Here is a 27,318-nt window from a genome sequence, read left to right on the forward strand (position 1 = left end):
ACTCTGTCTGGTCTGGCTAATGCCTCTAAACTGCCTACTCTTAACGACCATACTCTACCGCAGTGGTTCTCAGTGTGGTACCTGGACCAGCTGCTTCAGCATCACCTGGGAACTTGTTAAGATGCAGTCTCACGTCTCCTGAATCAGAAACTCGGGTGGTGGGGCACAGCAATCCAACTTACAATAAACCCGCCAGGTAAGTTTGATGCTCACTCAAGTGTGAGAACTACTGCTCCACTGAACTGAAAATTTGCCAAGAAGGCCACATTCTACTTATTTAATCACAGTTTTCATATTTGAATTGGAAAGTGTGTGGTAGCTCCTTAATCTTTCTTCAAGGGGAGAAAGACACCTTAGATACGGAAAGGTCAGGATTCCTGTTCCTTCGCTGAAACAGGCAGGCTGATTCCTTGTCATTCTTGGTGAGGGGATAACAGAACTGCTGCTTTAAAATATAAATAAGAGGGAAACAAGAAGAAAACAAAAACTGTTTTGATTTTTTTTCAGTATAGCTAAGCTGTTGTGGTTAGACATAATGAGTGAATAGACTAAGAGGATCCTGAAGTTCCCCAGAGTCTTTATAAAATAATAACATTATCTACTTAATCAAAATAGTTAAAATAAACCTCCTCCCTACAGGCACATGTTTTTAGAAAAAGAATATATACATCTTAGCTGTATGAACACATCAACGGAAACAGTCTTTCAAAGGTAGCATAATCAGTGGCAGTTATCCTCAGCTGTCTTTGCTTTAAAAAAATAAAAATCCGTTAAGCTTCACAGCTCATTCTGCCTAGAATGTGACCTTGGTCTTTTTCAAGCTTATCTTTCGTCCATAGCACTGTGAGACTCTGAAAATCAGTCTATAATCTCTTTAATATCTTCCTGCACGTGCAATTTTAAAGCTCAGTCATCGGCATAGAAACCATCCTTTACTTCAAGGTCCCTGGAGATACTTGTAGCCAATCAGGTACAAGGGCTCTCACAAGGTCACGGAGGGAAATTTGAGTGGTATGTAAATCCTGTATGAAACGGGGTCATTTCTCCCCCAAACAGGTGCAGGTTTACCTGAGAAAGGTAGTGAGTTTCCTTTAGTTCTATAGAAATGAACAGGGACTGCCTTACTTGATTCATGCTTGAACACAGAGGAGCTCGCTCGCGCTACACAACACCAAAGGTAAAATAAGCATATGTCACCTGCAAACCTTAATGAAATCAAAGAGTTCCTGGACTGGAATAATACATGATTTATTGTATTATCCTAGATTGCTCTTGGATGTCTCGATCTGCAGTTGATGTTTTGTTGTACCTGCTTTGTCTTCTCTCCTTCCAGAAAAGGTTGTAGGGAGGCAGTGAGCTAATGGGTAACAGTCAGCATTCAGTCTTGTAAGACAGTGAAAATATGGACCTCACTAACTGCTCTTCTCCAACTACATCTAAATGAGACCTATGTAAATCTACCAGCACTGAGGAATGTAGGAAACCACAGGACCGGCACAGGCCACTGTAAGTCATAATAGTATATAGATAATTCCTTACATCTACCGTCTATTAGGGAAACTCTTATTTGAACATTATGTCCCGTCATTTTAAAGGGAAAACCAGAGAAAATTCAAAAAAAAAAAAAAAGAAACTAAAATGATAAACCCCAGACATTATGATAATTTAGCATGCAAAAAAAGGATAAACATAGTAACAAAAATTAAGTGCTATCTATCAAAAAGCTTCCTTCCTTTCTTCACCCATTCATTCACTTACTTAATATTAACAGAACAAACCATACGCTAGACAGTATCTAGAAAATGCCAACCAGCTCTATATATCCTCCGCAATACCCACCCCAAAAAAAAGCTAGACAAGAGGAAATGGATTCAAAGTGAAAAAGCAGAATATATTTTGACTGGCATGAATAAAAACACTAGATGATTCAAATACTGAAACACACTTCCAAAGAAGACTCTGAAAAGGCAATAGTAAGTAATGCTCAGTCCTGAGTAGTCTGGTCAAGTACTTATCTGTCCCAAAGCGGCAGTCAAGGCCTCTTGAGATCTTTTCCAGCTATGGTTTGTAATTGCATTCACGATAACAGCTTCAATATAAATTGACCTCTGCCAAATGTCTTCTTTAACCAATGTAAAAAGGCCACTAAAATTCCATTTAATGGCAGACCAACGTAGTAGTAAAAGTAAAAGTGAACACTTTGTTGCTACATAAATTGTACTGGGCATTCTGTGTGTATTAACTCATTAAATCTCACTCACAATCTTGTGAAACTCATTCACAATGTTTTGAATATAACGTATTACATCCAAAGGTAGTGAGTTTAATTCTAAGTTTTTATCGAGATTCTTGATACTGTTCAGTAAAACTATATATTGACATCTTTACTAAACATAAAGTAGTATTTAATGATCAAAGTGTAACTTACCCTTGCCATATCCACCAAGAAGTTCTCAAATAATTTCCAAATGTGGTTACTTGTGTAAATTTCTTTCATTTCCACTTCAGTGTCAACGTAACAATGGTTAACAAAATTCACATAAGCAATTTTAACCTGCGCAAGTTTCAAATACAAAGGAAAGTGAGTTTTCTTTACTGTTGATTTTCAAACATCAATTATGAAAGGTTAAATAAAATCTGTGTTAGCTCCCATAGAAGATTAAGCATGTTTTGTTTCTACCCAGAAAGCATTTCCACTTCCCTTCTTTTACTAAGACATTCCATCCGCTGACCCAGGGTAAACACATGACCTGGTAATCCGTTCCCCTAGCCCAATGATTGGTATGAGATAGTGCACTTCACATTAACAAAGCCTGTCATATCTGGGACACTAGGAGTCCAAAGTACCCCTTTTCTCTATCCCCTCTCCCTCTCTTCCTTCCTTTCTCCTCCTATTCCCTTCTCTCTCTGTCTCTGTCATATTCTCTCTTTCTCTCTCCCTCTCCCTCTCCCTCCCCCACCCCTCTCTCTCATTGATAAAGTGGTACAAGGTAAAACTGAATTCCAAGAAGCCATCTTCTCCAGGTGTGTGGAGGAAATTTATGCTGAGAAGAAAAAAATAAGGCAAAACCACAAAGAAAAAGGGAATAAGAGATGGAAAGAATTCTGACATTTGTTTGAACCTCTTGATCCATCTAAACAACTACCCTTCAAATTCCCCAGTAGTCCTGTTTTTAAAAATGTAATCTAGTTTAAATTAGGTTTCTGTCGCTTGCAACCAAGAAATTTCTAATATAATGTTTAAGTGTGTTGACTAAATAATACTTTATTGACACTCAAAAATATTTAAATTATTAGTTCTGAGAAGAAGCAGGTTCACAGTTAATAAATATATATTTTGAGATGTAGTAAAATTCCTTTCCAAATTAAGCAAAATTCCTCATAAAGGACTGGGATGAGTCTCACCCACATATACCATTTCTAAAGTGTGTATAGCCAATAGTTTTTGCTTTTCATTTTCTTTTGTCTTTATTGAAAATGTGATGAATGTTATATCCCCATAAAATAAATATATATATATATACATATATATACATATGTATATATATATATGTATATATACACACACACACACACACACACTGTATTTCCCACAAAATAAGATGTAGCTGGACCATCAGCTCTAATGCATCTTTTGGAGCAAAACTTAATACAAGACCCGGTATGATATGATATGATATGATATGACATGACATGACATGATATAAGACCCGGTCTTATATTAAAATAGGACCGGGCCTTATATTAATATTTGCTCCAAAAGACGCATTAGAGCTGACTGTCCAGCTAGGTCTTATTTTCGGGGAAACACAGTATATATACACACACACTTACATATATATATAATCATGTAAACAATATCAAGGGATTCATGGTACCCGAGTTAGAACCATAAGTAATACAGGGTCAGCTCGCACGTCCTTAGTGCTTGTCACTGCTTGGCTGAGGTCTGAAACAAAGCTTCAGTGACAGGGCGCCTGTGTCAGGAACTGGGATAGGGAGACATCAGAGCCATTCTGTGCATTACCATAATCATCCTGACAGCAGCTTATATTTATTCATTGTTTGCTACATGTCAAACACCTTCAGCATTTTGTATGTAATATCTTACTTAATTTCATCCTCCAACAATCCCATCAGGTACATACTATAATTATTTCACTTTGAAATTGTGGAAATTGATTATTAGAAAGGTTAACAACCTTTTTGGAGTCAGTCACACAGCTAAGAAGTAATAGGTCCAGGATTCTGACTCATTCTTTAATTCATTTGTTCATTCATTCAAAACATACTTATTAAGTATAGGCTCGGGCTCGGACAATATAATGGTGAATCAGAAATAGACCTAGTTGTTATCCTTATCGAGCTTATAATCTTGGGAGAGCGTGTGAGGACTACAGATATTGATTAACTAATAAAATTGAAATGTCAAATTTCAAATTATAGACTCTTAGAGTCGCTACTATAGGAGGTCAGAGACGTCTTTCCTGAAGAAGTGATGCTTGGATCAAGAGCTGAAGTTTGAAGAGCAAAGTAGGTGAATATAAGAGAGAAGAGTGGGCAGTCAGAGAGAACTGCCTGTGGGAAGAAGCATGGCCAGAATCAAGACCTCAAAGACAGAACCCATGGATTTAATCACTACACTGCTTCCTTTCTTCACCATCTCCTTTCAAACCAATCAGGGCATGAAGTACCCCTGGATTTGTAGTGTCAACAATTCCAAAAATTGTACTTTCAAGTCCATCACTACATAGGACTACTGAAAGTAGGGAAGTTAATCTAATCTGACACCTTTTTAAGTTACTGTGATTTAAAATGTTTGGATTTATGTCATATTCAGTGTATCACACATTTATTGACTTTGCAACAATACACCACAATGAATCTTGTTGGCAGACAACCAGTTTCTACCATGTTTCCCCGAAAATAAGACCTAGACGGACAATCAGCTCTAATGTGTATTTTGGAGCAAAAATTAATATAAGACACAGTTTTATTTTACTATAAGACCGGGTCTTTAATGTAATATTATAATATGACACATAATATAATATAAGGCCGGGTGTTATGTTAATTTTTGCTCCAAAAGACGCATTAGAGCTGATTGTCTGGTTAGGTCTTATTTTTGGGGAAACACGGTAATGATTTTTTTCCCTATCATCAGAACCAAACTAGGACAGAAGGCAAAAGATGACGTGTGGATAAAGCAAAATGTGTGTCTGTATTTCCAAGAATGCACAGATTACAGAAAGCAAGGCAAACCGGGAGAGTCTAATAGATGGTCTTACAGCACCATCCTAGCCTCTCTTATCAATGATTGTGAATTATTTATGAAGCATCTTTTTCATTCTCAAGACTACACTAGAAGTTACAAGTAAATCTTTCAGTTTGTTCACATGGCCATGTTTAGAATTCAGAGACTCCTGGAGTAGCTTCCAATGGCTACAGTTTTAAAAGGTTGATTGTCTTTCATAGCTTCTGTAGAACTAAAAGAGTAAACTTTTTAATGCTCTTTGAAATTTTCATAATAACATAACTAACCCCAATTCCTTGAGTAAATATATTATCTCACATATGGTACTATGGCGACTTCTGGCACTTACTGCACTTTAAAAAGTATTCATTCATAGGTCTGTAGGCTTACCTCAGGGATGCAGTCATCATGTGTCACCACCCTCGCTATGTCATCCAGGGGCAGAAGGGAATTGCACTTTATTTCAGTGTAGACATTTTTCCCCTCTGTACACGCAGCCAGCAACTCCACAAGAGTGATGTGGTAGGCTAAGGGGCCACTCTCGTCCCCTCGGTCTCTCTCTGAACACATCATATGGAGGAGGATGGGGAATGATGCTCTATCATTGTAAAATATCAGCACATCTTCACCCCCATTTATCAACTGAAATGATAATAAGAGAGTCTACATAGCAGTCCAAATATTCATCCTGTACTTATTGCCAAAGGTTCGTTCAATCTGGAAACCCGTATATAATTTTGTAAAAACGCTAATATTGCAAAAGCAGAACTATACCAAGGCAAAGTGGTAAAATGATTTTAGTCATGTGCTAAGTGATTAGTTATGAATGCTATCAAAACCAGTAGGTGGGATATAGGAGCAGCGGATGGGGGCAAGAATTAAACACATGGATGATAGTAAATTAGTCATCATTGAGTTACCCACTGAAATTAAATCTGCAAAATATTTGAATCAAGTTATTTCCCTCTACTTCAAATGGAAGACTCCATTGCCAAAGCATGACAAATCCCAGAAGTCTAATTTTACTAAAGCAGAATAAAGTATCCCCGTCCCCTTCAATACTGGCAGAATAAGCAAGTACATTGAGACAAATCAACTCTCTAAAAATCAGGAATTCCATGTGTCATGAGCATCAATAAAGAATAGACATAAAAGCAGAGATAGGAGAAATAAAGAGAAAAAGAAGACATTTAAAAAGAGAAGAGAGAAAGAGAAAGAAACAAGGTTTTAGGACACAAATTTTCCTTCCTACTTTGTTTACATAATTTTAATGGAGATTTCTAGCAGGTGGTGATTTTAGTGCTCAAAATCTATAATGTCTTATTGTCTATTACAAGTACCAGTTTTCTAACCCCAAGGTGAGATATTTTGGTGGGTAACACAGCTTCTATAATTTTTTCTCTGTTTTACTTAATTGACAGGAATTAGTTGGCTTTGAAAGTTTTGTTCAAAGAGAATGTGTATGTGTCAAAATACGTATTATATCTTAACATATTATATTACAACTACTTCTCTACACATAAGAACACTTCATCTTCTTTTGTCATAGAATTGGCTTAAATATTTGCTGCTTTCCCATTTTAATTCTTTCTTTGATGATTGTAATACAAAATCAAATTAGTTCCCCCACATTTCTCGGCAATTAAAAACTAATACAAAAGTAAATGTAGATAAGAAAAAGGTAAATTGTACAAGTGAAAATGTTCCTTAAAATGTTTTATAACAAAAATCTACATTAAAAACTCAAAGCTTTAAGCTGGATTAATGTTAAAGATTTATACGGGGCAGGAGGGCTCATTTTGTATCATTATAGAAATCACCCTCATTCTCAAATTTAAAGTATATAATTGTGAAAATCTCTCAAAACCAAATAATCTACTGCATAACAGTTTGGTAGCCATGGTTGAAAGCTGTCTTAATCCATACAGGCCTTTAGAAAACCATTAGGTCACAGGGCGATGCTTTACCCAAAGAGGCTAAAAGAGCTGTCAGCTCTCCACCCTATCACTTGGTTCCCAGTGAGTAACTTATTCATTTTGTAAATCTTGCTTAATGCCAAATAGCACAATGAAAATGACAAAACCAATTAAGTACCTCATTCATTTGTTTTTCTTACATTTCTAATTTACTTTAAATAGCTAAGTTTTCACGTGTAATAAATCACTGATGAATAATGTCTAATATTTAGTTTAATTCTCTTCAAAGCCCTCTGCAAAGAGTAGCAGAGAACACCCATTCTACAATAAAGGCACTGGAAAAACAGAGTTTAATCCATTTTGGGTATATACTGAAAACTTAAAAATACAAAATTTTGTCTCTTTCATTCTAAATGACCTATATAACAATTCATAGACTTGTATCTAGTATTTAAAGAACACAAATTCCTTAAAGATCAAAAAGAAAAATAAACTCTTAGAAAATTATAAACTCAACTTGTCACTTCACTAGACTTAAGCAAAATATATTTATGCTTAAGTAGTCATGATTAAATTATTTTCTAAACCTCTGTGGTTGTGTTTTTGTTTTTTTCGCTCTAAATTAACAGAAAAACACTTATTTGACCATATTGTTTGCGTGAAGCTGACAAAATGCAAACTGAGAACATACCTCCGTCATGACCATATCCTGGCATTTCTTCACATATTTACCATCTGCTTTGACAATCGTTTGCAAAAACCTCAGGTACTGCACGTGGCGGCCGTGTGTCTCGATGCAGTGCACAAAATGCTGCACGACTCGCTCGCTAATCTCATTGCACAGATGGTAATTGTCCAGGAAGATGTGCCGCATGGTTTCTGCCTCTAGGAGCTAAACAGAGAAGGACATGCCTTTGTACTGGTAACAGGATCGGTTTTTCTCTTCTACAGTGCTCAGACTAATGTCCTTGTTTGTGATCGGTTTTACATTTTATGCAAAGCCATAGTGGGTTTTCTGTACAAGTCTTAGACAAACTGCAATGAGATCATTCACCACTCAAAGAAAACTGAGCTCACAAAGGAGTTCAGTTGGAAAAGGAAGCTTATTGGCTTAAAGTCAACATGTTGGCAACAGCGTTCTTGAGATTCATTTAATTATCTGTTATTCCAAGTTAGCTCTTCCCTACCACCCGCTGACACCCATTTGACGGAGAGGAGGGAACTCCACCTCTGAGTTTTCCGTCTTTATCTTACTCGTGGCACTGCAGAGCTAGTCCTTTGTTCTACCACATCATCTTCCTACAATTAAACTCTATACAGATAACTGAAGTGGGCATTTGTGGGTAAAATTTGTGTAAGTTTTCAAGTTTCTTTAAATGTTTCCTTAATGGAAATAAAATGTATTCACTTTTAGGGCGAGAACCCCTACAAGGACAAAAATGAGGCGATGAAGAGTAATAAAATTCTATTCATCAATGCTGCTAAAATAAACTTGATGGACACTTAACTACAAATATTAGAAGTCAGCAAAATACTTACACCAGGAGTTAAAAATAAATTCAGATGTTTATGAAGGAGAACTTGATTTTGTGGATTTCCCCGACAGAAATTCTGCAGGAATGTATGGGCCAGGTTCATTACTTCATTCATCTTTTCATCATTCTATAAGTTAAAGGGTGGCACACGATTCAGAGAAACAAACATACCAGAGCAAAAATGTTATCAAAAAATAATGTTTTGGGGCATGTGCACTTTTTTCTCCTTGTCACTGTTTTATGCTCCCCTTTCTCTAGACTCTTTTCCTACACCTCTCCTGGTTACCTCCACAGAACAACCCCCCATTTTTCTAGATGTTTCTCTCCTCTTTATTTCTCCTCCTATTATCAGTTCTGCTCCATTCTTTCACAATCCATCTGTCTTTCTCCACAACCTTTGTGCTTGTCCACTAACTATATTTCCCATCTCTGTAGCTGCCTCTTTCTCCCCTCCCTCTGTTCCACATTTGTTCTGCTCTCTCTCTCTCTGTCTCTCTCTCTCTCTCTCTCTCTCTCTCTCTCTCCTCACCCCCATTCTCTCTGGTTCTCTTTCCTTCTCTGCTGCAGCCTCCAATCCCTCTCATTCCTCTTCTTTCTTGGATTTTCCCTCTTTCCTAGTGTTTCTAGGTATCTGGACCTTCCTGGGGTTTGTTTGTTTCTTTTCTTTGTTTCTCCTCTTTCCTCACCTCCTATACCCCCCTCTTTCTCAATCATCTCCCTTCCCACTGCTTCTCCAGCATCTGCTCCTTTTCTCAGCACTTCTACTCCTCTCCTGCTTCTAGCTCCTTTGCCTCTGCCTTGCCCCCTTTCTTTTCCCCACTCACATTTTCTCTCTTCCCCCACACTGTAAATTTCTCTATATACAGTTTTCTGAACTTATCTCTGTCCTCCCCTTCCCCTCTCTCTGCCCCTCCTTTATTATTTACTTTGTGTCTTATTTCTACCTCTTTCTTTTCCTTTCCCTCTTTGCTTTCTCCCCTATTCTTTCCCCCATTTCTTTCCCCCCGCCCCTTTCTTAGTACATGTACTCTTAGGCTGCTTTCCTTATTCACTGTTATTTTCCAAAGTCCCATAATACTACCATTTGCTTATAAGACTCATTAAGAAACTTAAGTCTCAAAGTTCACAAAGAATGCAGAGGTCTATTCTTAAAAGGGTCTTTTTAACAAGATCGCTGAAACCATCTAAACTTTTCCTGGGCAGTTGATTTTCTCATTCGTCCTGCGGTCAGTGTCAGAGATACAAAATGGACTCAGGTTTTGAATAATGGTCTATGTTCAGTAATTGTAATGCTTTCTTTTTTCCTAATCAGAGAGTATTTATGCCATCCATAACTAAACAAATAGCCTAAGGTCACTAGTAGACACATTACCTCATAGATAAAATGGGATGAATTTCCTGTTTTTAAAATAGGGAATTTTTATTTCGAAATCAACTAACACTTTCCTTTACTTGTATAATGCGAGGATAGTTAAGAGGCATAAAAGGAACATCAGCCACAGGAACACTCAAATCCCACTGAAAAGCTGGACAGTAAAGAACACTAGGACCAGTTCTACTGTAGTTGATATTTCCTCGAAACTCTTATCCTTTTTGTTTCTGAACAATCCAGTTATTAAAACTGAGCAAATCTATAAACACAAAGTAATAGCAAAATACTCAATGCTACAATGATTAAAAAAAGGGACCTAATCACATGTTCAATGCCCATGTTACAGCATTAAAGATACAATAAGTTGGATAGTAAATGTTGAGGATTTAATACCCTTTGTTGCCTTTCAATAATTATTTTATTGTATTCTCTGCCATAGGATGAATTACGCCACCTAAGGAATGGTAGAATTCATAAATTTACATATTAAAAGTAACTAAGTCAGTAGGTGTGGGGGCAATCCAGTATGAAGAGTAAAAGTCCAAGTGAGGAGGGTACCTGCATCCACAGAGGCCTGGCATGGCACACTCATGTGCAAGAGATTAAAAGGGCATCCACCACTGGTGTCAGAGCCCGAATGAGGTGCAGGGGGCATGTATATGGAAGAGTGGGCAGCAGTGATGAAAGACTAGTTATTATTGAGTATTCATAAATGAGCAACTATATTCACACACACCTATATATTCCTGAGCTTTATCTCTTTAGAGGGCCTGGGGAGGGGTGCAAAACCCCGACAGTATTAAGTACACTTATTTCTCAGAACTTTGCTTCTAAGTACCATTTTCCCCCAAACAGAAATGGGGCTACTTAAAGAAATGGCTCATTCCAGAGTTGGAACAAGAATGCAAGGTGAGCCTGGAATATTTTAACATGCCAAAGAACAAGGAACTCAAAGAATGATGGGGACCGGTGAGAGGACAGAGAAGCTAGCTTCAAGGAAGGAGCTCCATTGGCCAAATCTGGAACAATCTGAGAATCAAAATAAATAATGATAGAAACCTAGTGGAGCCTATTGCATAAAATGAGCATCCACAAGTCCATACTGAGAAAAACAAATAAATGAAAAACTTGAAAGATTGATAAAGAATGGGATATTTACCTAGTTTTAAAGAACCTCTCCACAAAATACTTAATTACAAAGCAAAAAGGAGTCCGTCCCAGTGGAGCACGCTGGCAGACATCACCTTAATCAAATGATCAAAGTGCACTTCACCAGCAATGGAACAGATCAAAACTGTGTGCCGCCTGATGGGAAGTGGTAGGAAGAACTTAGCATCACTTCCGTCACTTTCCTGCCCAAGATGCATAACTGAATCTAATCATGAGGAAATGTCAGATGACCCAAATTAAGGGACAGTCTTCCAAAGAGCTGATCTGTCTTCAAAAGTTTCGATATCATGAAAATTCCAGTAAAAAACAAAAAGATTTAAATAGACATGACCACCAAACAGCACCTGTTTCTGAGTAGATTTTTTTGTCAAACAGGACACGATTGGGATAAAGGGAGATATGTGAATGGCTTGTGAGGAGTAAGTGGCAGTAACGTGCCATACTCATTCCGGATCTGGAAGGTAGTTGTGTGGTTACAGAGAAGAGGGTCATTGTTTGTAGAAAATACACACTAAGTGGCTCAGGGGTGCCATCAGATTGTCAACTTACTTTCAAATAACTCAAGGAAAACAAAAACTCATTGTAACATTACTATATGTTTGAAATTTATAAAAATAAAAAAATTAAAGAAAAAAGTATCTAAGAACTAACCTTTTCATAGGGTATCTGCAGAAGATCCAATACCACCGAATGAGCTCCCATATTTTTTAGTAATCGCTGATGTTGAATCCGACTCTTTTTATTCTGTATACAGAGTTTACTTAGCCTAATCAAAATCTTTAAAAAGATGAAGAAAAGCAGTATCACAAACACTATATTAAGTATAATATATACACAAAAATTATTTGCCATGCAAACATAAACCCATATAAAAATATTTTACTTCTGCTGACCTCCTTCACAATCCGGTAGTTATTGCTCTTGTTGCTGTCAATCTGAGGTGTCTTTGTTCCATCCTGCACCGGACTTAAAATGTTTGACTCCTAAAATAAACACAAATATGTAGTTTTATGCCATATGTAGATAGCATTGTAATAAATTTATTTATTTTGCAATAAATAATACATTTTGTAATTATTTTGTAATGAATTTAATCAACTTAAATGTTTTCTTTGTCATTTTTTTATCCAATAAAAAGTTCTTTGGCTTGCATGAGTCATGAAAATTACCACTTCCCAATAACAACCAAACTACAAGATAAATGGCATGACAAATAATGAATGAGTTCAGTTAAAAATAAAAAGTTATTGGTGCCAGCCCGGTGGCTCAGGCAGTTGGAGCTCCATGCTCCTAACTCCGAAGACTGCCGGTTCGATTCCCACATGGGCCAGTGGGCTCTCAACCACAAGGTTGCTGGCTCGACTCCCACAAGGGATGGTGGGCTGCGCCCCATGCAACTAGCATAAGCAACTGGACCTGGAGCTGAGCTGCGCCCTCCACAACTAAGACTGAAAGGACAACAACTTGATTTGGAAAAAAGTCCTGGAAGTACACACTGTTCTCCAATAAAGTCCTGTTCCCCTCCACCCCCCAAAAAAATAAAATAAAATAAAAAATAAATAAATAAAATAAAAAGTTATTATATATCAGTGCATTTCCTTATGCTAAATATATCCGAAATATCATGGTTTTATATTGTCTAGAGGAGAAGGAATAGTAAAAACCCAGGGCATAAAAGGTATAATTATACGATTAGGGATGAACTTAAGGGGGAAAAAAGAGTGAAAAAGACGATGATAACAGCTGAAAAACATTTCAGAAATGAAAGAAAAGAATACCTTAGCCCAGGAATTCTCTGCCAAGTTACCATAACATCCTTAAAAAGTCATGGGACCAACGAAAAAGACTTGGGACCAACGAGACATGTAGAAAACCATGAAAATAGAGAAAGGAAACTAAAATTTAAATTGAAAATGATATTCTAAATTACTAAATTAATGAAGCTTATTAAGAGGACCTGAAACATCAAAAATATTCCATTATCCATGGCATACAATAAAAAAACAAATATTAGGAGCATGCGTATTTTAAATACTATTATAGTCACCAAGTAAAAATAAAACACCAGTTACAAACAATTTAATACATGAACATTTATTAAAAGTTAACACATGCCTGACACCAGACAAAGTGAATGGATCTCAAAGAAATAGAAGATATGGCCCTTCCCACAAGAAAAATCGCAGTCTACCCAAGAAAATAGAAAGAAATATAAAAATAAAGTTTGGACTGAGCAGAATTCACCAGAGGGGGGGAGACTAGCTGTAGCTTTAGACAGCTTTATGAAGGAGGTCAAGTTTAAACTAAGGTCTTCAAAGATGAAAACTAGTGAAATATGAGAGACATGTGGGAGGGCAGGGGGATACTTGTCAGGTGAAGAAGTCACCTTAGCCAAAGGCGCTGCAGAAAGAACAAGCCTAACAGAGAGTACAAAGTGGTGAGAACTGACAGTGCATGTTGCAAGCTTGGGCAATGATTAGGTAAAGTGGGGCCTGATTACCTCCCTGATTTCCAATATGTACAAAATTGCATTTGGGATAAACATCAAGTTCAACTTGGGTCAGAAAACACCCTAAACTCCTGACTATATTGATGGCGTTGGGCTCTCAGTTAAAGGGGATCCCAGTCTAAGCTCTGGAGAAAGTGACAAAAATATACGAAGGCAATTGATATAATTTCATTTGTCCCAAGCTATTGTTCCTATTGTGTTTCAAGGCAAATCACAAAATTAATGCAAACCAAGAAAGAAGGGGGGCGGGGGGAAACTTCTTCCATTTTACTGAGCATATGGAAATTCCCCTACAAGACATTTCCTCTTTCCACTTGAAAATTTCCAGTATCATTCACAAAACTGTCTGTGTTCTCTTCTGTGTCTCCGAGAAAACAAACTTTTGGTCATGGATTTTTAAAATTCCATCTTCCCTGCCTCCTCTCCCTGCTTATCCGTTTCTACTGCAGAAGCTTCTACCTCTACTGAATCTTTCCATTCTCCTTAGAAATATGGCCAAGGTGAACCAAATGAAGCACTTTCAGTAATCCTGCCCATCCTGGGAAGTGGTCTTGGATCTCAGATTATTGTTCCCACTGAAGGTTTCAAAACCATCCTCTGTAGCACACTGTACTAAAATTGCTTTATGTGCCAATGACTCATAATTACCCAAACATACTTCGGCATTTGCTTCCGTGGTTCATTACCATTTTCTTTAAACCCCACTCTCTTTATTTTATTGTGACATGATATTCTTCAAGATTACCTTCTACCTTTCAGACCGCCTGTCTCTTTCATTCAATAGAATTGGAACTGCAAAAGTTAAAGGATATTCAAAATATTACTGTTAGATTCCAGCATTGTGTCATCTATCCTAATAAATTCTAGGAGGAAAATGGAAGCAGTCCAACTCCAACCCCCCCAGGTAAATAAAAGAGAAAAAAAATGCAAAATATTGTCTGCAAGACAATAAACACTAAGTGAATCCTAAAAGTTGTAGAAGGAAATGAAAAACTATACGTGTAAGTGAAGCCAGTGTAAAGAGGGAAGGAACCCAAGTACAGATTCGAATGGAAGCTATTTAGATGGAAAGAGACTGGAGGTCAGAGAATGAGACAAACAGGGTTTCTATTTGATAGCAAAAGTCATTTATTGATGAGAAGTAGAAATTGCAAAAGGTAGAAATATAATTAAATTTCCTTTTCTGATCACAAAAAAAGTTGAGGTTGAATTTTAAAAAGACCATATTCATTTTCTTTTTTTCCTGGAAGAGAAGACATATTAAAGAAAACCAGTTTTGTACTACAAAGCAGTATTAAGATACCTAATACCAAATATAAAGGTTTACAAAACTCCTTAGGTAGAAAGAAGATTTTTCTGATAATTGTCAACTTTTAAAACATCAGTTTAAAATAAAGGCAAACCTTTGGCAGATATATTTAAGTCTAGTTTTCAAACGATGACCTGAAGAAAAAGCAACGGTCTTGTTTTAAGAAAAGTAATCTCAGGCAAAATATACTACATTACAAAAAGCTCTTTCGTTCAGCCCAAGGGAAGGTACAGACAATGCTAACCTCTGTAAGTATGGGAATTATAAAGAATAATTATTTTAATTTAAAATTGCCAGCAGTCAACAAAAGGAGGCAATGCTGGAAAATTCAATAAACAGCCCCTTTTAATTTCAGAAAATAATTCAGTGTAATTAAACTGAACAAAAATATTAACCCACAGAACATCTGGATGATTACAAAGCAGTGATCAGGGGAATTTAAGAAATATATAAACTATGCAGTTACAGCTTGGTGTTTTATTTTTTTTTCTTCTTCTTATTTTGATGGCGAAATGTTCCAAGTGGAGTTGCAAGAGTTTGCCTCCAGAAAGGGCAGAAATTGACTATATCTTTAATATCCTATACAACATTGGTCCTAGGTCAGTGGTGAAATCTACAAAGCCTTGGCTTTATTCTAATGACAAAATATTAGTAATGTGCAAAATGTACAAGTGTAACTTTATGCACAGTCCTAGAGCTGAGTAGGCTCAAAAAAAAATAGTAGTATGTAACACTAAGAACAGTTCCATGCTTATAGTGGATTCCAAATTATTCTTTTGACAGCAGTGACAAAGAACAAATGTGACACTCCAGAAGTACGTGTACTTTATTGTAATTGTTTCCTATCGTCTAGAATTTAAATTTGTTTTCTCTAAAGAACATGGAAAAATGCTTAGTTAAGTGATTTTAAAAAGGCAGCTAGATTTTTAATTGCTTAGGATATTCTGTAATATAAAGTAATAAATTCACAAACAATATAGCAAGAATAACCTAGAAGGGTCTAGAAAATTCTAAAAGTGTCTATAAAGTTGAAGGGCAGCAGGGTTCTAGCAGGGTTAAGAGAGCAAACATCTAAACAAACCCCGGTACTGAATAGAGTTTCACTCCAAAATGTATTTTGCATCAGGCAAGGAAACTTTCATACTAAGAGCATAAATGATACAAGAAAATAATATTGTATGAACTAGATAGTGAACTAAATATTGGCACCTATTAGTGGGGATCCGTCTCCTCCATGTAAACAAGGACAATCATGCTTTTGAAAAAGAACCCTACAATGCAGAACTGCCTGCAGCTGCCACTGCATGATTAAAATAGCTCAGTGCACGTCTTCTTTGTCCCTACTGAACCCTACTGAAGTTGAAGGATGTCCTTCCTCAGCAATGCTGTCAAGTCAGCGAGACTGTAAAGCATTCTGTGCACCATCTGTATCCCTAGCCTTCTCTTTCTCTAACTGCTATTCAACTGAATCAGTGGCATCATTTACCAATCACTCTCCTCCCAACGTTAGAGTTCAAATGCCTTCCCTTCCCCTTCTCCTCCCTCCAAAACATAAAAAAATAAAAATCTAATAATCAATCTGGTATACTTGATTGACCAATCAGATTATAATTTAGTCAAAGCTCTTCATAATAAACGTCACCTTGTTCAGACAACTGAATGATAACCTCTCTGTGGGATGATGAGGCATTTTTTTCTCCCTGCCATCTAAGAGTAACATCATACACCTGTCATGCAGGGAGCTATCTAGGGAGCGGCAGAATCCCTAAAGTCACTCGAGATCTACTTATCTGACCTTGAATGTAAAGCTAATTTGGACCATCATGGGGTCATAGTTGACAGTTGCTGCTTCCCTGGTTGGCTGCTTGAAAATTTGGCCCAACGTCTACAGTTCACCGAAGAGGCTGTGTCCATCACTACTCGTGGATAAGCTCTCTCCAGACTTCGCTCATCTCAGGCCCAAATCCCGTCCCTTCAGAGGGTAAATACGTATTCCTGACCTTACCCCAAACCTGTTTCCCTTTCCCTTTGTCCCAAGACAAATACAATATTGGTATTTTCTGACTCATTTGCTGTCATGTGAATTAGCATTTGATGTTTCATCAGATGTCCTAGAAAACACCCCAAATACCCTTAACTATCTGATCTCTGATAAAGGAGGTAACAAAAAAGGGTGTGCCATTGAAGTGCATTCTCTTTGCTTAGAGAGATATTGAGGAAAACACGGATTATACTAATGATAGGTCTATTCAATGTAAACAAATAGCTGCTTTCATAAGAATACAATAGAAACCATTATAACACAACAATGTATAATACTTTTTATATAATACTTTTTATAATACTTTATATAGTACAATATATAATACTTTTGACATAATCCTTGCCACTATTATATAAAATGTAGAAAGAATCGGCAACCCTTTAGTCAGCAGGGTGACCTAGAATAAAAAAGCTGTACAGGAAATCAAAATAATGAAATAATAGCACCCACAGAGACTGCGTCTGACACTTGCTATGTGATATGCAGGAAGCTTCCCTCGTCACAATCACCCCAACGTGGCTGTGAGAAGGAGGTAACATGCACAGAGTAAGAGAGGAAGGCATCAGTCCTTCTTTTAGACTCACTTTTTCGCATGGAATCATTACAGAAATGTTGATGCCTGGTCTAATGACACATATATGTGCCAATTTGAATGAATCAACTTCTGTCATTTCATGGTAAGCCACTTGCTGAGGAAAAAAAACCTTATAAGAACTTGAATCTCACTAACAATTTATATTAAATTGAGAACAAATGGCAAAGTGAAAAAAAAATAATGAGTCAGAGAGTAGCTGTCCTTTATATAACATGAAGGGAAATACTAAGTTGAAACTAAAACAGCATTAATTTCAATGAGGGCAGAAGACAAGAGGGGAAAAGATTCTTATACTAGAAGTAATTCAAAGAAACAAATTCAGAAGAGTTAAGCTTTACATGCCATGTTTCCCCGAAAATAAGACCTAACCACAAAATAAGCCCTAGCATGATTTTTCAGGATGACATCCCCTGAAAATAAGCCCTAATGCATCTTTTGGAGCAAAATGTAATATAAAACCCAGTCATATTTTCGGGGAAACATGGTATAAGAATTTGCATTGCAACCGAATAGAATCAAGATGTGTAAAGTAGCATTTGGCTTAACACCAAAAATTAGTTTTCAGATGCAAGTCTTATTATTAAAGAGTTATTAAGTGATACTCATCTGGCAATCACCGTCAGTAATATTAGCTCAGGCACAAAGGACAGGAATATATAATGCTAGATTTAAACAAGTAAAATAAATATACAATGTAGTCTGGGGCAAAAATAGAAATGGGAGTAAAAAGAAAAAAGTTCCATAGAAGAAAACCCAGGAAAGCACTCTCCAAAATTAGTGGATAGAAGTTCATGGAATTACCATAGTGCCCCTCATTGATCAGACCATGTAGAAAGATTCTGTCTAAAACACATGGACGTTTCTGTACCAAGCCATGAAGGTTAGACAGTCTACCACTTACTTTTGTCTAGTCAATCACAGGTTTTGCTGAAGAAACAAAGTTTATGTAGAACTACTTGTCTGCTGTGCAGAATCAAAGTATTAACACTTGGGAAAGCACAATTTTTCTTTCAAGGTATCTTTCTAGAGCAATCTGCGTACTTACTTCAACAAAGAAAAAAGATCAGATGTGGTAGGCAAAGAATGGAAACCAGTTTTTGCTTTTAAAGAGTAATGGGATGTAGAGGTAACAGAACAACCATCAGACAAAGATGGTATTCCCACAGAGAAATGGAGAAAAGGCACTGGAGGGGAAGGGGAGAGAGGGCGGGAGAGAAGGAATTAAATTCATTCTCTCACTAAGGTCACCCTGCAAACTAAAATACAAATGCCTATGAGGAAAGTTCACATTAAGAAAGGCAACATAAAAAACTCAATAATGGGACTGTGTCATTCCCAGCAAAATGCAAATAATCAAGAAATCTTCTGAAAGGACTGTTAAATATAAATGTATTTCAAATAACCCTGCTTGCAAAGTGAAAAATAACATATCTCACACCAGGTGGACCCCTCTACGGTGGCCACATGCTCAGGATGTCTCCACAGCATCATTCAGAATGGATAAGGGATATCTTTCTTGGGAAAGGGGACACTACAAGCCAAGCATTGGCATGTGTCCCCATCTTGGCATATCCCACAGAGAGGTTCTGGGTTCTCTGTTGAACAAGAGTACAGGTCTAGGTTTCCAAGTGGCCCCCCTCCCCTACCCCCTTAGCTCATAATAACCTCCTGAAGGGCAAATTTGAGAGTAACCTATCAATCAAGGTACACACAAACTTCCTGGGCACCAGGCAGTCTGGATTTAGGTGTCTGCTGTTCATAGAAATTGATCAGGGACACCAAGTATGGGGTCCATAGAAATTGGACTGCTCTTGCCGAGGGGCAGAAGCCACAGGTCCGATAAGAACCCAAATTAGGGTAGACTCTTGTCAGAGAAGAGTCTTGGAAGAGAAGACCACCCCCCCCCCACCTCTACCCTACCTCAACTCCAGACAACCCACAGTGAGCAAGCCCCCAGGGACATTTTTCAGTTAATCCTGTTCTTTATATCACATACCATTAAAAGAACAAAAATTATGAAGTGAAAACAGGCAGACATGATTCTACAATGCATGGATATGACAAAGAACCATGCAGAAACCCTGAAAATGAAAATACAGTCTTTGAAGTAAAAACTAGATAGATGGTTTAAACATCAGACTTTACATCAGTAAGAGTGGAAGTTTCTTTAAAAGAAGCAGGCAACCACAAATAGGGTTGACGGGTATAGAGATAAATATAGATATACAGTTACAGACACACTGTCATTATACAGAAAAAATTAACAACCAATATAAATGAGTGAGAACCTCTCTTAGAAGTACTATGATGCTCAAGTGACCTGCTTCTCAACCCTTAATAGAGGTGGATGAACACGAAGGGCAGATCCTGACTTAACCCACTCGGATATGGTTTCCTGAGTTACGCCCTCCTTCCTATATTTAGAAGTCAACATGTATTTGAATGTGATGAGTTAGTAATGCTACTGATATTGCCAACTTGTTATACTCTAGCCTTCAAGCTTTCAGCAATGATGGTATAGTCTTTTAAATGCCCTGGAAGATGAGTTTAACAATAAAGGGAAACACTATAATACACAACACGTAACAAAGCTCACAGGTGCTAGGGATGCAATGGGCTTCCTGGATGACCAAGTCAACCCCATCTTCCTCCCTATTTATAAGAGATTAACTACAGTGTGGGGAATTGGGGAGCATGCTGATATTTGTTAGTAGATGGATTATAAATTCCCATTTATTGCCCAGAGCAAACAGGACTTACCACTGAGAAAAAAACAAAGCAAAAACACAATGTTAGGTTATTGGAAACATTTTTTTATTACTAAAATGAAGAATCGCGTTAATGTTATCGGTTCTTCTGATATCTAAGCAGGCACAAAGTTAGACCAGTATGAGCCATTTTCAAACAATCCCAATCGTCCTGTGTTTGGAGGCTTTATAAAGATTTACTAAACAACAAAGGATTATTATCTGTGTTAACCTGCTAGAGTACATGCTGCCTGCTACTGGCTGTTTCCACTGATACTGGGATATATTTCACCCTGTTTACAATAAACTGTCACTATCTTTGACAGTTGGGTCATTGCATAATATAGATTATTTGGCTGTGTACAAGTTAGTAATTTTGTCGTTTCTCACTTTTTGTTCCTTATATTAATTTATAATAAATGTACCATTCTCCTGGCTTCTCAGTCCACTACTTGTACACATTTTTATAGTCACCTCCCTAGATCGGGCTTACATAACTTCACACCAGAATTTGGATAAGAGGCTCCTAGTTGGTCCCCACCATTAGTTAGTCTCTTGTTCTGATGAACCACCCTGAATTCTGCCAGACTGTTTTCCACGATAATATATTCACCTCCCTCCCAAGAATCTTCAAAGGTTCACAAGTTCTAGCCACTTTAAATACAAATCACTTATTCTGATTGAACCCAACTTCTCTTGTTCTTCTTGAATACATGAGCTAACTAAATCCTCCCAATCCTTCAAAATCGTCAGTGACGCCTTCTCCAAGGAGTCAGGTCCTCCCTGACCTCTTCCTTTTCTGTTCAACACAGCTCAGTACTGAATCAGAAACTCTGTCAGGTTGTTTTATGGAGGTCCATTCTATGTGCTCATTCTTTGAGGGCAACAGCCATATCTCAAATATTAGATAATGATTTAGGTATCAAACTTTAAGAAGGGAAATGAGAAATTCAGGTGTATACACAGACAGGTAAGCATGATGGTGAATGGACTGAAATTACACGTTAAGCAGAATGTTCCAAAGAAGGATTTTGCTCTGGGAAAACATGACAGCAATCAAGTAGAGGACATTCAGACAGGGTCCACATCGCCTCAGAACTGGCATCAATAAACAGACATTACAAGGACAAATAGATGGGCTCAAAATAAAGAAGTTTTCCACTGTTACAGACTGTCACATGTAGAATACGACAAAGCACAACTGCAGAGAAACCCCTCTGAGAGTACAACATCTAAAAGTGACAGGTAAGATATTCAAAAGACTTCTTGTTAGTAAAGGGAAGGAAGCAAATGAAGGCTAGACACCATAAAAATACATCAAAATTTTCCAAGACCTTGAGGGCATCAGTCTGTACTTGATAATATGGATATGTCACACACACACACACACACAGAGAAATAAATCCTGGTTTCCAAGCAAGACAGAAGGCCTGATCAGAGACCCTGCCTTAGAACCAGAAATATCTAAAGGAGACACTCACAGTGATAAACCAGGGAAAGACGTGGCCCACAGAAAAGCAAAGGGGTACCTATCTTGGTTTTGGCTTGACCAAAAAAAAAAAAAAAAAGGAGAAAAACTGTTGAGTTCCTATATACAAAGACAAACGCATTTTCACTCATGATTGGGACTAGAATTCCCACTAATAAAGGGGCCCTAAAAATTCCAAGCCAAAAACTTTGTTTAATATCGTTACAAAATGTAGTATTTCAAAGTGCCTCAAAGACAAATGAATTGTTCTCTGGATTAAACATAAGCCTCAGAGGAATTCCACATACAAAGTTCCAAAGAATCTAAATTCATAGTTTTTTTAAAGTTACTAAATATCTAAGTAAACACACTCCCAAGGACTTCTGTAAGAATAGCGAACTTAAAACTGCAAATGGCCCTATTACAAAACAACTAGATCCCAGATATAGAACCTATTTTAAGCACATTTCTCAGCTTACAGAAAACAAAGGATGACTCCAAAAGACCCCACCTTCCATCTATAAAGGGAAAAAGGTAACCCGAAACCAGATCAGAGAGCTCCAAGCTTCAAGGAAACACGTCAACTTTCCCTGACGGCAAATGTCAATACTACTAGCTCAGCAACCCAGAGACTATCTAAGTCAACTCCTAGCAAGTGTCAAGTTTGGGGAGCTCAACCAGACTCCTGCCTTCAGACTTGGTAACTGGCAGCAATGCCCCCTGGCCATAGACGGAGGCAATCACAAATACTCTAAGGAAGAAAACATGCCAGATTTCTACCTCCAGATCTGAAGTCAAAAAGATACGAGTTCAAAAGCTACACTCAAGTGTTTAGAGCAGCTTTACTCATAATTGCCAAAAACTGGAAGCAACCAGGATGTCCTTCAATAACTGAATGGATAAACATACTATAGTACAACCAGACAGTGAAGTATTTTCAGTGACTTGAAAAAAAAAAAAAGGAGCTAGCGAGTTACTAAAGGACATGGAAGAACCTCAAAAGTCTATTGCTAAATGAAAGAAGCCAGTCCAAAAAAGCTATATATGTATGATTCCAACTATATGACTTTCTGAAGAAGGCAAAACTACAAAAAGCGTAAAAAGATCAGTGGTTGCCAAGGGCTGAGGGGTTCTTGAGGAAGGGACAACTAGGTCCAGCGGAGAGGACTTTCAGGGCAGTGAAACCATTCTGTGTGACACTGTAATGGTGGATACATGACAAGTATTGGTCACAACCCACAGAATTTTATAACTCAAAGAGTAAAATCCAAAGTAAACAGTGTACTTTAATTAATAATAATGTATCAAATATTGGATCATCAATTGTAACAAATGTACCACACTAATGAAAGGTGTTAATAATGGGGAAATGGAGAGATGAGTTAGTATATGAGAAAGCTCTGTACTTTCTGCACATTTTTTTTCTAAATCTAAAAGTGTTCTAAAAATAAAGTCCATTTTAAAAAAGATATGAGCTCATAATCAAAGATGAACAAAAATATAACAAAAGAAACAACATAAGTGAGAATCATAAGAAATTCCCAAGTAGTTCAGATCCTGGAATTATTACATACAAGCTATAAAATAGTCATCTGGGATCACAAAAACAGCAAGCAATGAAAGATGATCAAAAATAACCAAATAGACTTGAAAAGGATCTAATTTCAGGTATGAAAATGGCTGAAATTAAAATGTCAATAGATGGAATAAACTGCCAAAAAGACATACCTGAAAAAACTCAGATGAGTCTAAAGAAATTATTCAAATTCAGTACAAAGTCCATGTATGGAAAACATAAAAAGGAAACTAAAAGATCTGGAGGTAATAATAAGGTTTAACACACATTTAGAGTTTCAGAATAAAGCAAGACACTATTCAACAGACAGCAAACTTTTCAACACACCAACAGAAGCCAGAAGACATGGAATTATGTAATTAGAAGTGAGAGAAAATAACTCTCAACTGATGAAAGAATTTTGTTCCCAGTAAAAAATAATGTTAAATTTATAGGCATCTAATAAAATAGCTTTAAAACATGTAAAATAAAAATTAATAGAACTACAGGAGAAAATTGATAAACCTACCATTGTAGTGGGAAATGTCAGTAAATCTTTCTTAATAATTTACATGTCAACAAAACAAAACTATTAGTAAGTAGATAGATGATTTAAACACAATTAATAAGCTTGATTTGCTAGCCATATATAAAGGATCCTGCACTCATTCACATTCTTCTCAAGTCCTCATGAAACATTTATAAAACCTGATGGCATAATAGGCCAAAAAGCAAGTCTCAAAAAAATGTTGGAGAGCTGTATCATCATAATCACACTCTCTTGTCATAAATTAATTAATTAAGAATGCAATAAAAAAAAAAGGGCAAATTTTGCCTACATATTTGGAAATTTTAAAACTCACTTCCAAATAATTCTGGGCCAAAGACGAAATCATAATGGAAATGTTTAAATATCTAATATTGAACAATAATAAAAATATCATGTGTCAAAATTTGTGTAATGTGGCTCCTTAGGAGGGAAAATATATACTATTAAATTTGTTTAAAGTCTGAAAATATGTCAACATAAAAGTTTAGAGAATAGTACAATAAATATAATAAAATAGCAAATAAATACAGAAGTCCACAAAGCCAAAATAAGTTTTAAAAGGATGAAGACAATATGTACAACTCTGATAAGACTGAGCTGCAGAAAAGAAAGGAGACACAAATAAACAATATCAAGAATAAAAAAGGAGTAAGAAGCTACAGATAGAAATTTTAAAAGATAATGAAAGAATATGAACAAATTTATAACAATAACTTTGCAAACCTAAGTAGATGGCTAGAAAAATATAAAACACACTGACCTATAAAAGAAAACTTGAGTTAATTTGTACCATTAAAAAAATAAATCAATAATTAAAATCTTCCCACTAACTAAATCCAAGGCCCAAGGCAGATTTACAGACAAGTATTACCAAACATTCACAGAAGAGATCATTCCAGTCTTAAACAAAGAAAGGGGAATATTCTGCAACTCATTTTATTATGGGATTAGTCTAACCTTGATTCAAACACCGGAGAGGAATAGTACAAGAAAGAAAAAATACAGACGAATCTTACTGACAGATAGATGTAAAATCCTAAACACAGCACTAATTAGTAAACTAGCAATGTAAAGATATCGCTAAGATACATGCACTCTAGAATGCAAAGTTCCTATGGTAGAAGCTCTGTTTACAATTCATGTTATTAAAATTAGTGGATTAAAAACATAATCTTGATAGATGATGCATAAACTGCATTAATTAAAGTCAATAACCATTCAGGATAATAAATAAACTAGCAAACAAGGAATAGATGGCAATACCCTCAACTGATAAAAAGTATCTATCAAAAAATATACAATAAACATTATGTTTAATAGTGAAATATTTAGATCATGCCCTTTAAAATCAGAACCAAGACAAGGATGCCCATTCTCACCACTTCTAGTCAACACTGTACTGAGATATCTTACCAATTGTATCTTACCAATACAACACAATGCAATAAAGAAAAAAAGAAATAACAGATGAAAAAATTGTGTTCAAGTTTGAAATTTTAGCATCACCAAGACAGAAGTAAAAAATATTTTTAACTGGTCGGCCGGATGGCTCAGTTGGTTAGAGCATGAGCTCTGAATAACAAGGTTGCTGGTTCGATTCCCACATGGGCCAGTGAGCTGTGCCCTCCACAACTAGATTGAAGACAGTGAATTGCCACTGAGCTTCCAGAGGGGAGCAGGAGCTCTCAACAACAAGGTTGCCGGTTCAATTCCCACATGGGATGGTGGGCTGCGCTCCCTGCAACTAATATTGAAAATGGCGACTTATACATACAACAGCTCGTTGTCTTCAATCTAGCTGCGGAGGGTGCAGCTCACTGGTCCATGTGGGAATCGAACCGGCAACCCTGTTATTCAGAGATTGCCTTTCAACCAACTGAGCCATCCGGCATACAAAATATATGTATTTTTAACCTTAGAAGTAGGTAAACATGAATTGGTAGGGTCTAACTACCTGCCCATACAGAATTTAGCTTAATCTAAACTGGAAGAAGAAGTGACATGGCCAATACCCATATGAAAGCATGCTCAACCTCATAAGTAATCTCTCAAAACAAAAAATCACAACAGAGATGATACGTTAAACACACCCAATTTTCAACCATGGAAAAATGAGAAAACAAGCAGTCCTGAGGATGGGGAGCTATGGAAACTCTCATATACTGCTGTCATTTGCTCTTTGGAAAGCAACTGGAATTATCTGGTTAAAGGTGAACATTCCAGGTGTTGTACATCTAAATATATATCCTGAAGAGTCTCTTAAACATGTGCATCTTACAACTTAAAAGTTTTTGTAGCAGCAATGCTTTTAGTAGCAAATATTCTTTAAAACCCTAAAACTGTAAAGAACCAAAATGTCCATCAACAGTTACCTGGATAAAATTCACATAAAAGTAATAACGTGTATTAGAGAAAATGAATGAGTTGCAGCTATACATCAACAAGGATGACAAATTGGTAGTTACAAAATATTTATGGGGATATGAAATACAGTATGGGGAATATAATAAAAAATATTGTAAAAACTGTGTATAGTATCAGATGGGTACTGGACTTATCTGGGGGATCACTTCATAAATTATATATATATATATATAAATATATATATGTTATGTATATGTGTATATGTATGTATGTATGTGTATATATATATATATATATATATATATATATATATGCCTAATCACTACACTGTACGCCTGAAACTAATATAAAACAATATTAAATGTGAACCATAATTTAAAAAATATTTGGTCACGGGACATAAAGTATAGCATAGGGAATATAATCAATGGTATTGTAATAGTTATGTCAGAGGGGTAGTAGACTTGGGGCGGTTATCACTTTGTGAGGGGTATAAATGTCTAATCATTAGGTTGCTCTGTACACCTGAAACTAATAATAAAAAAAATCAAGGATGGAGGATTAAAAACACACCCAACACAGACTAAATGAAATATTTTTCATGTATTTCGTATGTTTTGGAAATGCAGACACACGTGGTAAAATCATTAAGAAAAGGAGGACATTATTAACATAAATTCATGGTAGTAGTTTCCTCTGGGATATAGGGAGGGACCATAGAGACTTCCAACTGATAATATTTTATTTCTCAAGCTATACCTTAATTTCAATAGAATATGCTGCCTGAAGAGGCACAGAATTTCCCATCACAGAAGTATGTTTCAAGAAATATCTCACTTCAATAAGCTATTTGGAGAGAAAACAAATATCACAAAGGAATTGGACTTCATAAGTACCTTTTTAACTCTGAGTACCTTTTTAACTCTGTAA

The 27,318-nt window shown here is 36.5% G+C and overlaps 1 protein-coding gene across 2 annotated transcripts in view; it reads right to left on the reverse strand.

The window, feature by feature from the left end:
* Positions 1-27,318, reverse strand: part of ITPR2 (inositol 1,4,5-trisphosphate receptor type 2) — a 435,712-nt gene that overhangs the window by 230,390 nt on the left and 178,004 nt on the right. For both annotated transcript variants that reach the window (XM_033117018.1, XM_033117019.1), the window contains exons 27-32: positions 12,141-12,230; positions 11,899-12,024; positions 8,710-8,832; positions 7,862-8,062; positions 5,645-5,896; positions 2,429-2,554 (exon numbers count right to left, since the gene is read on the reverse strand). In XM_033117018.1, the coding sequence (XP_032972909.1) occupies positions 2,429-2,554; positions 5,645-5,896; positions 7,862-8,062; positions 8,710-8,832; positions 11,899-12,024; positions 12,141-12,230 (918 nt within the window). The remainder of the gene's footprint in view (positions 1-2,428; positions 2,555-5,644; positions 5,897-7,861; positions 8,063-8,709; positions 8,833-11,898; positions 12,025-12,140; positions 12,231-27,318) is intronic.

The sequence above is a fragment of the Rhinolophus ferrumequinum genome, chromosome 10 (genome assembly GCF_004115265.2).
Source record: "Rhinolophus ferrumequinum isolate MPI-CBG mRhiFer1 chromosome 10, mRhiFer1_v1.p, whole genome shotgun sequence".
NCBI classification, from domain to species: domain Eukaryota; kingdom Metazoa; phylum Chordata; class Mammalia; order Chiroptera; family Rhinolophidae; genus Rhinolophus; species Rhinolophus ferrumequinum.